The sequence below is a fragment of the Kryptolebias marmoratus genome, linkage group LG14 (assembly GCF_001649575.2).
Source record: "Kryptolebias marmoratus isolate JLee-2015 linkage group LG14, ASM164957v2, whole genome shotgun sequence".
NCBI lineage: Eukaryota > Metazoa > Chordata > Actinopteri > Cyprinodontiformes > Rivulidae > Kryptolebias > Kryptolebias marmoratus.
This window is the reverse complement of record NC_051443.1, coordinates 19,176,774-19,190,121: the sequence shown is the minus strand read 5'-3', so window position 1 is coordinate 19,190,121 and position 13,348 is coordinate 19,176,774. Positions and strand designations below refer to the sequence as shown.

Here is a 13,348-nt window from a genome sequence, read left to right as displayed (position 1 = left end):
TTTACAGGACAGTATCTCAAAAGTATGAATTTACATTTTAAAAATATGACTAAGCAACTCATGATTATTATGGCTTTGAATCTTGTAATTATTACTTATATTTCATAAAAAATTAGATACTATCTGATAATTATGAGATGCTAAGTCACAATTTTGAGATAGTGTTTATTAGAAATGAGATGCAGTCAATTTTTAAATAGTACCTCAAAAATATGACTTCCAGGATTTGTAGAAATGTGTTTCCACAGAAGCTCAGTCATTAAGGTAAAGCCATTAAGGTCACCTAAAATAAGCAAATCAAAAGTAGGTCAATTTTTGCACCTTATGAGGCATTCAAAGCAAAGCAGAAAAATGTTGCAATGAAGACTGAAACTACTGATAGAATATTGTGGGAGAACATGTGTCAAGCATTGACATATAATAAAATGACCAGCAACAACATTCCGTGATGACTAAAATTTGCGTATTTTATGAATATAGCTAACCCTTCCATTGAAATTTCCACATTTTTTAATGTTGCCCTAAAACAACTGTGATTTACAGACACGTTACAGCAACACCTGAAGGCAACAGTTTACAGGAGATTAGAAGGAACGGAACGGGTTACGTCATGACGTAAGTAACAATATGGGTGAACGTGACGTGGAAGAGCAACGTGGAATGTGAAGAATTAAGGCTCTTTTTTAAAACCTCATCCGCTGATTCATTCATTCATTTTATTTATCATTTTTTTAAGCAGCACGGACTTAAATGACCTGTACCATGTATTTCTGTCCTTGTTAAATAAAGATTTCCACAACAAAACTAGCATCAACAACCTTTTAGATGCTGCCTAAAAGGGATCTTCATTCACCGTGACTGCAGCTCTTAATAAAAATGTCTTAGATGCAGAAATAAAATGTCTAACGAGGTGAAAGTTGTGATTTTAAATTTATTAACTGCATCTGCTCACGTCCCAAACCCGTGCAGATGTCTGCCGCTGACAGTCAAACATCTGAACACAACAATAAATCAGAAAAATATCAAATGGAATCATCAGTTTCCTCTTTGTGGTCTTTTTTTATCAGAGTGAAAAGTTATGCACACAATCCTGAGGTATACAACTTGGCTAATTCAAAGGCCTAACAACATATAAAACACTTTGGATTAAGACCTACTGGAACATCAGATTAGCAGCATTAGAAAATGGTCCACAAGAAGAAGAAACAAAAACCAGAACATGTTCTGGCAAAAGATTTTTGTCACTTCAATTAACTAATTTCCAGGTGCAACAACACGGGGAAAAAAATCAGGGTACTCAATGGTGAGAGCACAGATAGGCAATAAAAACTGACTATTTTTCTTGAATTAATAATAATTTCTGTGATAATAATTAACAATGTGTAAAGTGTTACAAGAAACAGAGAGTTAACAAGTGCATGAAAACCCCAATGCATCCAGGAAAACATACAGCTCTCTAATGTTTTTATTTTTTCTTTTAAGGTGGATATAAATAGCCCATCCAATACCATCGTAAATGTGGCAGTAAATAACCACTGCCAGCTAAAACAATCGGGAGTAAAAAAAAACACGATAGGTCATTTTTATTTGAATCGGCTGTAATTGGTCCTGTGATGACATTTAATGGACCAGAACTTTAATTATCTGCTTGCAAGGAAAAAAACTCTTTAGACTTTCTTTTTTTTTTTACCTCATTTTTAAACCAAATTCATTCATTGCAACTACCCTGTAAATTTACAGTATGTGTTAAAAAAAAACTGAAAAAAAAATATCCAACCTTAATTTAGCACTCATAATGTTAGATCCTGTCTTCCTATTTCTTGCATGATTGGGTGTTTTTGCTTAACAGTGGTAAGGTTTTAACTAAGATGCTTCTTTAAATATTCTAATTATTTCAGACCTCACACAAACGCACACACACACCTTCAGGCTCAAATGATCAAAAAAAAAAAAAAAAGCAAAACACATTCACAGCAACATTTCTTTAAGTGGGTCAAACTGGCAAACTGCATTCATACGTAAAATTCCCTGAAGTTGCCAGCCAGCACAAAATGAACTCTCTAAATTAGCCCCAGTTCATCTCTTTCATCCACTGACGCTGCTGAGAAGTTATGGCAGCTACCACCACCTACTGGCCAGGTAATAGTCCACTTCAGTACTTATTAAAGTGAAAAGGTGCAGTTTAGATTAAAAACAAAAGTCATTGCATAATTTTTTGGGGCTTATTTATGCTTCCCTCTAGAGTGAGATGAATATAAATTCACCTTGGACCTGTAGTTATGAGCAAAGTTTAGATAGCAGCAGCTTATCCCTCCTGACTTTTAAAGCTTATGTTGGTCTCATGAAGCCAAAAATAATCTGAACAGAATCACCACAGACTGCCTCGTAAATATGGAGCCATCTTCAAGTTCAGGATAAGACTGGATGTGGGTGGGACTCCTGTTCGTTAGTTGTAAACATGCAGGCTGTTCAGATGTGCTGCAGGACAGTGAAGGTGATCCGGGCCACATGCTACTCAGATAAACAGCGTGAGGAGACAAACCACAGAGGTCAAGGGTGTACGTCTGGTTCAGTGTCGGGGTTCAAGCTTCGTGTTGAGTCTGCTGAACACAGTTCAGTTCTGCCGTCCTCTGCTGCTCGTGAGCAGACCTGCCGGTTTCCTCCGAGCTCCTCTTCACTAAGCACCTCTTCATTCTCCAAAACAAACTCCAAGGTTGGTCCTTTTGCTGCTTTTTCCTCCAGCTCACCCTCCTCTGTCAGGCGGAGTTTTATATTCATGCTGATGGGTTTCTGTGTTTTATCTGGACAGTGAGAAAAATAAAAAGCATTATTACAAGAAGATCTGGGAAGAGAGATGCACCTGTAAACAACAGGAACAGCTCCTTTTTATTTCAGTTTATACAGAAAACCTGGGTTTCGTATTAAGAAATTAGGATTTCTGCAGTTATTTTTAAGTATTTACATTTAGATCTTTAAAAATAATTACCTTTTGTGCCTACTTTTTTAATTATTCAAATTCCAGATGCATATAACTGATGGATAATTATCGATTTTGACTCAAAAGGTACAACAATCAAGGATACAAGGAGGGAAAAGTGGAAGTAAATCTCAGCATTCACAAACAGGTTGTGAGGATTGGTGAAGTCTGAAACACGGTCCTCACCGTGTCCAAGCTGCCTGTCTTGTGGAAGCAGCAGCACATCGACGTTGTGATGTTCCTCCAGCGCAGCTGTGAGCACAGCACCCTCGCGGCTAAACAGAAAGACTAAAGGCAACGTGATGTCTTCAGTGGAGTCTCCGTCTCCAACCATCTGGAAGAGGGGGGTTTCCTCGCTGTTACTTCCCTCGCGGTGATCTGCGCATCCAGGAGAAGTTTGAGATGGTTTAGTTTCTGGGAGGTTTAGTGTTCAGTAAGCCTGAGAACCATTTAAATGCCAAGGTTTGTGTTGGGGATCACTCTCAGATACTACCACACCAAGTTTTGGTTCAATATTTGTAAAAACTGATTGAATTATAGCAATTCTTGTTTATTTAACGTGGTCGATTAGCTGTGGTAATGATGGTTCTCACCGATAAAGATGACACCTATGGCTCCTGCCTGCTGCAGCCACCGAGCCTTTGCAGCGAACATGCAGTCACCTCGTACAGCCAGAGCGATGCAGTCTTTCAGCTCCGCTGCATTCTCCACGGGCCCACACGCATTATAGGGGGACACTTTCACGATCCTGCCCTTCACCTGTTGCACAGGAATTTACATGTTGCTCTATTTATTTTGCTTGTGAGAAGAGGGATTGTGAAATTGAAGCATGTTTGAGGAAAATACGATATAGACAAAAAACTGAAAACATTGGTATAATTTTAAAAACATAAATCTTCCTAATCTTCTGTGTCGATGCTGTGTTCAATCTCACCCCATGCTCCTGCTTAGTGAGGTCCATTCCAAACTTGGCCGGTCCGGCAGTGAGGACGGTCCGACCCAGAAATGGAGGGGAAATGAGCTGGACAGCGTGAGGCACCACCTCCTCCTCCTCTGGTGTCTGTCTCACTTCTGCAAAAAGCTTTACCCGGAACACTCCTTTCTGCTCCTGCTGGGAATCAATATTTTGGCCAAACAGATTGGAAACAACTATGTCAATTCAATATTTCCCAAAATGCCAAATTAAAAGGAGTACATTCATTAACTTGCCCTATTGTTTATTAAACTGAACTTTGCCTTTATGCTATAAATCATACTTCCTCTCTTCCCCTCTTCTTGATAAACTCCATAGCATATATATGAAATCTTATCCTCATGTGTTTTTTACTAATAAAATAAATTTAGACAGTAATTAATTGGCAAAATAGGAAGCTAATAAATTTGGCTCAGATCTTAAATGGTGTAGACAAAGTTACTACAAAACTAACTTCATGTACGTTTCAGGTTTATCGTAGTGAAATGTAAGCATCACATCTGGAATAATATTCTATTAACTTCATGAAAAACATTTGCTTCTCAAAGTGGACAATTAAATTTATCCTCCTTCAAAATGGAGGCTCTAAGAGTTTTATGGATGAGACATACAGGAGCCCTGGTTTCTTTGACAACCAAGGATTGTTTTGGATTAATTATCTCCCATACCGACAGAAGATAAACACACACATTTTACTGCTTATACTGAGGCAGAGAAAGAGGCGAAGAGACACTTTATTCATCCCATGATCTGTACATAATGTAATTAGTGTAAATAAATCCCTTTTACACCTAAAGTACAGTTGTCCTAATCTTAACTCCCAGTATTGTTAATGTTTGTGGTTTCTGCCTCTTTATTAACTCTACAGTAGTCTAGTAGTGGTAAATGATTGCTTCTGTTCTTTTTCCATCATCTACTGTACATATTTCAGGAAATCTGGAAAGCTTAAAAGCTGAAATCTGAACCATTTGTTCATTTGAATTCAACCTAATTAATAACTCGTCTTTATTTCAATCCAGAGTGCCCGCTTGAACTCAACCCATCAGCTTATAAGCTTTTTCTGGGGAAAAAAAGCAACTTAATATACATCTAATTAAAAATCAATGCGCTGTAACACAAGGTGAGTACAAATACCTGAAAGTACCTTTTGATTTTTGGCGTCTCCTACAGTCATCTCTGTCAGAGAGGTGAGCGAGATGCCCATGCTCTTCAGAAACTCCACCGGCTCCATGACATTATCGTGGAAGGGTAGTTCGATTTCCCTGTGAAGTGTAAAGCACATTTTTATTACAGAATATAACTTTTATTTTAAATACATATTTGGAACTAGTCCCACCTGACAGGTAAAGAGTTGAAGGCCCGTCCCACCCCAGTGAGGTATTTGTAGCTGTCCCTGATGGTTTTGGCAAATGAGGGGTTGTTGGGGAACAGCGTCTCTGTGCTGGGACAGGAGTGCGTGAACAGATCATCGTCTTGAGAAGCAGGGACAGCCTCCTAAAGGACAAGGTGCAGTTAAAAAAAAAATACTTAGCTAACATAATATCATTTATCAGTTCATATTATCCAGCAGGGTGCATTGTATGCAAAGCCAACATCCCTTTCTTGAAATCTGGCAAGAGCAGATATGTTTGCGTTAAAGCAAATAGTCTTACTGTAATGTTAGGCTGAATGGGTGCCCGAGTGATGGAGAGGGACACGGGCAGAAGATGAGCCTCTGTGGTGAAGATGTAGTCGTCAATATCAATCGGCAGCTGGCTCTTCTCCGAAAACATCAAGTACAGGTATTTAAACATCTCAGCCAGAAAGAAGGAGTCCATCCTGTACAAAAACAAACACGCATCTGTAAATGTTAAAAAGACAGATAAGACCTTGTTTTTCCAGCTGACAGTGTCTAAAGGAATGGCTTAGCTGAGCAGATTTTCCCACACTAACCTGTCTTCGTGTGTCCCGGTGCGGACATCTTGGACAGCAGCAAACCCGCAAGGCACCCTGGCATAGGCATTGAGCTTCTCCACGATGGACTGTCCCACTCTGAGGTAGTACGGGTCACCAGTGGCCTGCACATTTCAAAACATAAACCTCAATCCAGCATATTACAACATACATCGTCACTATGAGGAAAATGCTTTGTGCATGTGGTGGAAAAGTGGAGCAACTTTATTTATTAGTTCAAACAGAGTTTCTAAGGATGTTAACAATGAGTGATGGTATGTTTTAACTGGAAGGGTTTCCACCTTGTAGAGGTAGTAGGTGCTTTCTGCGAACTCTGGTCTCAGGAGGTGTTGGCCCCAATGAACTCTGAACTCTGTTGTAAAAGCCTGCAGGAATATTGACCAAAAGAAAGAATCAAACTTTGTGAGACTTGATATTGATGAACAGATTTAAAAAAAAAGAAGGACAAATGTCGAAAACTTGTTCTTTGTCTCTGTATAATATGACTAATGAAGTATGGAGTTTTATACAATCATATAACACAGAGGCTAATTTCATATATTTCATGGTTGTTATAAATAATTGTTATAAATATTTAATCTTTTCCTCCTATATGTCATTAAATAAGGAAGAAAATGAGAAGATTTTTTACCTCTGGAAGGAACTTGTGCTGTTTAGTGACTTGGTAAAGCATCTCGTGAGTTTCAATAGCTGGTTTCAGATCTCCTCTCAAAACCTAGATAAACAATGAATAAATGCCACTTATCTTCTTATTAAATTATAATTAACAGAGCAGCTCTTCTTAAACAATCTCTCTGACCTGTAATCCAGGGAAGAATGCGAGCAGGGAGTCCATCCAGCTGCGAATGCTCACAGTGGGGTTGTGCATGTGTACGTTGAGCAGCAGGGGAGGCTGACTAATGTATTTCATGATGGCACTGTAGTGCTGCGACAGATAACGTGGAAAATGCATCACAAATGTTGAAAATTGTTTTCGGCTCAAGGAGCTGCAGTATGTGTGCAAATGATGCAGCAAGAAAAACAATACAGCTGGATGACTCACCGTGTTAAACCTCTGCAGAAAAACATGATCTCCTAGAAGAATGTAGGCCTTCATCAGGTATTCATAGTACGAGTCGATTCCAGCACCAACTCCGCTCTCTGCAAACACAAAAAAAACGGGAAAACTAGCAAATTACAACTATTCAGTCACATCATCAGTGCTTGTGTGAAAACAGGTGGGACTACAGGTTTTAACAAAATGTTTTTTCTGCTTTTTTAGCTGCTTCACCTCTCCGGATCCATTCTCCATTGTGGATGTTGATGACGGTTCCCACCAAATCGCTTCCTTTTTGTCTCTTCTTCCAGAGGACATCCAGAGCCTTTCTGGCATGTTCCTGTAAAACATTAATAGAACATACTTAATACACGCACTAAAGCCCACAATTAACAGTAAAGGAACTCCGATTAGAGGGTGGTAGTACCTCAAACACAGACTCTCCTGACAGTCTGCTGAGAGCAGCAAACTCCAGGATCATTGTCCCGGCGCATGCTGTGCAGGTGTCTGATTCAGTGCCTGTGCGTGAAAGTGGGTTGAACACGCCGTACCGCAGATTCACCTAATGAGCAAAACATATACATGGTGATTTGACTGAGCTCTAAACTCTCTAAGAAATATTTAGTCAGCTTTTCACAGCAGGCTCTATACTATATACATCTCAAAAAGGACCTGTTAGATATAAATTAGGGACTACCTTAGGGTAGGGAAGGCCACTGGTGGTGTTGAAGGCAGGAAGTAATCGATGGCCCAGCTCTGTGGCCATGTGAAGAAGCTCATCACGATACCACTGCATCCTCTCCCCACGCTGCCTTAGCAGGTCAGCCATGACGTGACCCCCCAACAGCCCACTGGAAAGACATTTTTTATCCGAAATTCAACTCGAAAAAAAGAAAGAAGCTGGTATAAAGTCAAATCTAATGATTGCACAGTATAATGAACAAATAAGTTTCATACCCTAAAACTCTGATGTTGGTCTCAAAAACAGACACCACCACATCGTTGTCAAAGCGGACATCCCTCACAGCCTTCCTCACTGCATCCTCAAACTCATCGAGCTTGTTTAACACCTGTGTACACACACACACACACACACACACACACACACACACACAAGACAAGACAAGAACAAATAAGCTGACAGGTAAATAAATTAGTCTGGTGAGACAATGTATTTAAAAAAAGAACAAATTATGCTAGCAAAATGAGAAAATATGGGCTCACCACCAAGGTGTCAAGGGTGTCAATCAGAGTGAGAGAAAACCTTCAGAAAGAAAAGGTCAGAAATGTTATGACATGGTCACAATAAAGCTTAATTGTCCACAGATCCAAATAATTTTATTATTAATTACAGACTGTTCAGTGACAAATTTCTTGAATTTGAAGCAAAATAATATTATGCACTACCTGTGGTATGTAAACTGATTTACTATACTATGAGTCTTTAATTTATTGACTTTAGGTAAGTTTTATTGGCCTAATTTAGCAACTACATCATGTCTGGTTGCCTGTCTGCAAAGTTCCTACATTCTCCAAGAACAAAAGGTTTTTCAGAAATGTCATCACCTAGATGTTGACTGGATCCATTGTCCCTTAAAGTTGTATGTATTTATCAAGGTAAACACTCGTTACAGGAAAAAGCACAAGAGGATTAGCATTGTGTTTCTTTCCTTGATTACAGTCTGAAAGTTAGAAAGCAACTGTGACAACTCCCTGTGAAGGAATGCTAATGGCCCTGGCAAATGCACACTTTAAAATCAAAAGTGCATATGGCTTTCATTTGAGCTCACATAAACGGATTCATTTGCTTCAGGAAACCTGATTGGAAGGACTATAAAAGGCGTTCTTACTTCCCCAAGGAGTCGTCTATGTCGCCTCTGTTCGGCTCTTGTCCACGCACTCGCCCTCTGCAGCTCAGAGGCATCAGCTCATCTGCTGGGTAGGCATGTTTCTGCAACAGCAGCAATTATTACACATTATTTTGACTGCTTTTACTAAAGCATAAACTTAAAATGATCAATACTCATCTGTAGGAAACAGCCGAAAGAAAGTAATAAACGTGCTAACGTTCATATCCAATCAACACTCTGTTGTATTCACTTTTTATATATTTGTCTAAACTGAGGACAGAATAAATGCCACAAACTATTTCTCTTAAGTCATTTAAATTCTTATACTGACCATATAATCATGTATGTATCATCGACGTATGACGAGCAAATACGACCAAGATTTATTAAAAAACTAAAGACATTCATGTTTGTAATTTGTCTGATTGTCCAAACACTACAGAACAGGCGCTGGCAGAGCTTTATTTCAAGCCAAAAAGGTGTTAGAGTTTTAAATGACAATAATGAAATTCAAAATAATTAAGAATGTGATATTAAAAATGAAGAGTGACGAAACACATTTGAAAATGTGTCTTTAACTATCAACGTTTTCTGAGTGTGCTGCTGAAACTAAATTCTCAATTTGTTTGCACTTTTACAGACAATGAAACTGCTCAGTGAAGGCACCGAACGCAGCTTGTTTCCTGCTTGTGTTACATTCAAAGGAATTTGCAAATCATAGATTAAGGTTTCTGTTAAATTTTAAATCACTTTTCAACTCTGCTGGAGGTGAGGTTAGTTTAAATATTCCAATAAGTGTGTGGCCGAGTTTTAGAAACATTTATCTGTCCTTCAAATTTTGCTCACTTCATCTTTAATTTTTTAAAAACATATTCTGAGTTGCACATTAGCCAGACACTTGGAATAATCAGATACTTTCTCAGTCTCTTTGCTGCTTCCAGGGGTTTCTTATTTAATTTAAACACAGATTTTACTGAACAACTCGTGACTTTAGGCAACCTGATGGCCTTTAAACCCCGGGGGCTGCAAACCTGCAACTTTAACCCCTCTGATACTGCAACACTGACCAAACACCCGAGTCATTTTTAGACTCTATTTAAAAAAGCGAAAGGGTAGTTTTAGCAGCTTAGATTTCCAAATGTTTGCAAGATGTGCATGAAATTTCTGCAGCAGAATGACACCACTGATACAAGTGTGTTGGGCTGCTTCTTGGAACTCAGGGTTTTTTTAAAAATAAATTAGTAGATATCCAAATTATAGAGTAAACCTTTACATCTGTACCAGAATCAGCTAAATATAGATTTAATTTTCATTAAAACATGTTTAAAAGGCAGTGCTCAAGTTTACTGTTGACCTTGGAGTTTTTTAGTTTGGTTAAGCAACTTTCTGACAGTTTTCAACATACTTGAAGCAAACAGCTGCAAAAAGCATAAAACAGGTTTGTCCATCTATTGGAAATGATTAGATTTTAAGGCATCAAAATATGGTGGAAAAGCAAGTCCATCTTATAAGAAAGAAAAGAAGAGAAATTAAGACTTGCTTCCTATAAAAGCCAAAGCAGTTTAAACAAATAAAGCTTGTAGTCTTTTATGGAGGGGCATTTAGATTTCAAATAACCAACAAACAGGTCAGTTTTTAAGACGTTAAGGTGTAACTTAATGCTCTCTTTATCTTTGAGAGAGCTACTGAATTTACTAATTTTCTACAAATTTGAGGAAAAACAGCAACAGGTTGAGATGGTTCAGTAAAAAAAGTGCGATTTTCTTGTGCAGAACTGTCTGTTCTTTTTGTTTTGCTTATACCCTTAAAGAAATTTTGAAAAACAGTGGCACACTGCAACATAAAACGTACTATAGATATGATTAGATTTATTTAAATTAAGTCTTGTAAACTGTTTTACCTTAGATTTAATAGTCAGGTAGATTCTGTGGCTGTAAAATGGCTCTTTTTAATATAAAAGCTGCAGACTTCTAGCCTAGACACCGATCTACACACCTATAATTGGTCTCTCAGACAAACCATGTAAATATACCATCTGCCACAAGCCCATAAAAGAGCAATCCTTTTCCTGACGCTGTCTGATGTCAAGACTACCTAAAATAAGAGAACATTAGACCCATTTCAGCTTATCCGATTTATGCACAAGCCCACTAATAATATCTTTTCATCCAGACAGTTGATGACTCATCTCCCTCTGTGGATTGATGCAACTGAGAAAACCAAAAAGTGGACATAATTACCACTCTAACATCACGGTGACGACCTTACCATGTAACTTCCATAAGCGTGGTCAAACATTTCAATAATCTGGTGCCTGCAAAACAATAAAAATAAATGTTACAGGTTAATCAGGAGGAAAGTTGTGCCATCTTGTGTGAGTTTCCTGTAACAGATTTCACCTGATGGTGGTCTTCTCCTCCAGGGTCATGGTCTGGCTCTCCTGACAGCTTGCCCAGCCAAGAAGACCGATGATCAGAAGGGTCTCCAGCATCATCCCGGTGCCAAGACAGGAGTGGCCCAGTTTCCAGAGAGCTTTAGGTCTCCCCATGGAGTCCTTACATAAGATTGAGCTTGAATGGGAACAAATAAAACTCCTGCCCACGCTAAAGTCAAACAAATCAGCTGGCACTTGGAGCCCAGCTCATCCTCTTTTTGGCACAGGCATGGCACAGTTTTGGCTACCTCCTGATTTCCATAATCCCACTATGTTTTTCCTTCTTATTTGTCCAGTCTTGTTAGGACAACAAAGCACCTCAGATGAAGGGGATCCATGTAAACAATGGAGGGAACGAGCTACAGCGGACTGCTCACGTCTGCTTACCTGTAAGGCAAAGAAAACTGACCTGACTACCAGGACAAAACACACTTCTGTCCAATCTAAGCGTAGAAACCTTAAAGAGACGGAGCGAGACGATGGGGCTACAGCTGGGAGGTTCCTTTGTGTGTTAGCTATGCTAGCCAGTTAGCAATTAGGCTCACTCGTAAAGTAAAATAAGTAAGCTGGAACAAAATTCATTCTGAAATAGACATAAGTGCTTCCCTTGTCGAGTAAAGTCCTCCAAAACCGACGACGCCGAAAAGCCTGTCGGGCGCCGAGCTGTCAAACAACAGGCAGGTTACGGTGCTACCCGGCTGTTGAAGGATAATTTTAACCCTCAGTTTTGCCTTGCAGGCGAACCTCGCCACGTAAAAAGTTGTCTTTTTGGCAATTTTGCCCACTTTCTGACGACTTTGTCCAACCATTTATATGTAAGATCACCATAAAAGTTTATATCAGCTAAATTTGTATGGTGACAGACTGTCACTGTCGTCATTATTTGAAATTTTGAAGCGCAGAAATTGCCCTTTCAGCCCTGACTGAGGGTAAAAACTCTTATCACGCATGTACGTAACGAGCAGTGACAACGTAGTCACGTGATAGGTGACTACGTTTTATCACTACATTACTATTACTATTTTTACTACTAACAGATGACATACATATTCGTAACACATATATCAACTCATATGTTTCAGATGATTACTGAGATATAGTAAATTAAAAAAAAAACATTTCAAATGAAAGATTGGGAAATGTTTTAAAACTACTTCCCCTTATATCTTTTTTAACTACTTCAGGAATTTTGTTAGTTTTCTAGAAAAAATGCCCAATATATTCAAGTCTATAAATCAATATTTAATTTCCTTAAAAAAAACCTACCTGCAGTTTTATATATGGCCACTATATGGCCATTGTCCCACTTTCACTTGGATTTAATTTATTTGTTTGTTTAGTTACTTGACTTCTATGTACTTGTCCCTTTCCTCAAAATAACATAATTATTATTAATGCTATTTAATGGTAACAAGTGTCCTCATATCATGAACTAACCAAGTAATTAGCATTGCTTAAACCTGGGTTGTAGTGGTTTAATTTTGGCTTACATGACATCAAATTGCCTGTCACATTTTATATCGATACATTTTCAAATAGGGGCTCAGATGGAGAGCTGACAATCTTGGGGCGGCACACCAAAACCAAAAGCCACAACAGATTTCATTTTTATTTTATTTTTTTATGCTGTTGTCATAAATAGGTTATTTGGAAAATACTGCAGCAGATTAATAGGGGACCACCACCTTGGTCCCCCCTCTTGGTGGCGCCCCTGGACAGATGATGGGTGTAAAATTGCCACATCATGTCAGTGATGAAGTGGAGAGATTAGATCAGTTCGCAAAGTTTCTACATTTCCTTCACCTCCTCTCTGACTCATATCCTTGTTCCTGTCCTGAGAACCAACAACACGCCCATTTGGACCCACTAATTGAGCTGGGTCAGTTTGGAGGAAAAGTCTAAATTTCTAACTCATCTAACAGAGTAATGCACAGATTAGGTCTAATAAATAAAAAACGACAACAACAAAAAAAACAGCGGAATCACAATGGACTCCTGTCATTGCATGCTTTTATTCTGAAAGGGACGCTTCTTGTCTGCATGTCTGACCTCTGCGTAAAACTGAATTATGCAAGCTTTTTTTTAAAAAAAAAAAAAGCAATCTTTTAATCTTTTTCTGCTGCAG

At 38.7% G+C, this 13,348-nt stretch overlaps 1 protein-coding gene across 2 annotated transcripts; it reads right to left on the bottom strand.

Moving 5' to 3' along the window:
- Nucleotides 1–694: 694 nt before the first annotated feature.
- On the bottom strand, nt 695–11,919 carry si:ch211-282j22.3 (ER degradation-enhancing alpha-mannosidase-like protein 3). Of its 2 annotated transcripts, none has more exons than XM_017410405.3 (20): nt 11,189–11,919; nt 11,058–11,103; nt 8,790–8,890; nt 8,164–8,203; nt 7,897–8,009; nt 7,637–7,790; nt 7,367–7,501; nt 7,174–7,279; nt 6,946–7,043; nt 6,703–6,828; nt 6,535–6,618; nt 6,185–6,268; nt 5,883–6,007; nt 5,603–5,768; nt 5,287–5,444; nt 5,095–5,212; nt 3,912–4,088; nt 3,571–3,736; nt 3,164–3,355; nt 695–2,801 (listed from the first exon to the last, which is right to left on the bottom strand). In XM_017410405.3, the coding sequence occupies exons 1-20, from the start codon at nt 11,335–11,337 to the stop codon at nt 2,551–2,553; spliced, it is 2,589 nt and encodes an 862-aa protein (XP_017265894.1). In that variant the 5' UTR covers nt 11,338–11,919; the 3' UTR covers nt 695–2,550. The 2 variants fall into 2 exon arrangements, with proteins under 2 accessions (XP_017265894.1, XP_017265896.1); XM_017410407.3 differs by having other exon boundaries at nt 3,912–4,085.
- Nucleotides 11,920–13,348: the final 1,429 nt, after the last annotated feature.

Coding starts and splice junctions, on each gene's coding strand:
- si:ch211-282j22.3 (XM_017410405.3), bottom strand. CDS start 11,337: ATGGGGAGACCTAAAGCTCTCTGGAAACTGGGCCACTCCTGTCTTGGC. Junction 8,010..8,163: donor ACACCCTTGACACCTTGGTG/GTGAGCCCATAT, acceptor GTGTGTACACAG/GTGTTAAACAAGCTCGATGA. Junction 7,791..7,896: donor ACCAACATCAGAGTTTTAGG/GTATGAAACTTA, acceptor ATGTCTTTCCAG/TGGGCTGTTGGGGGGTCACG.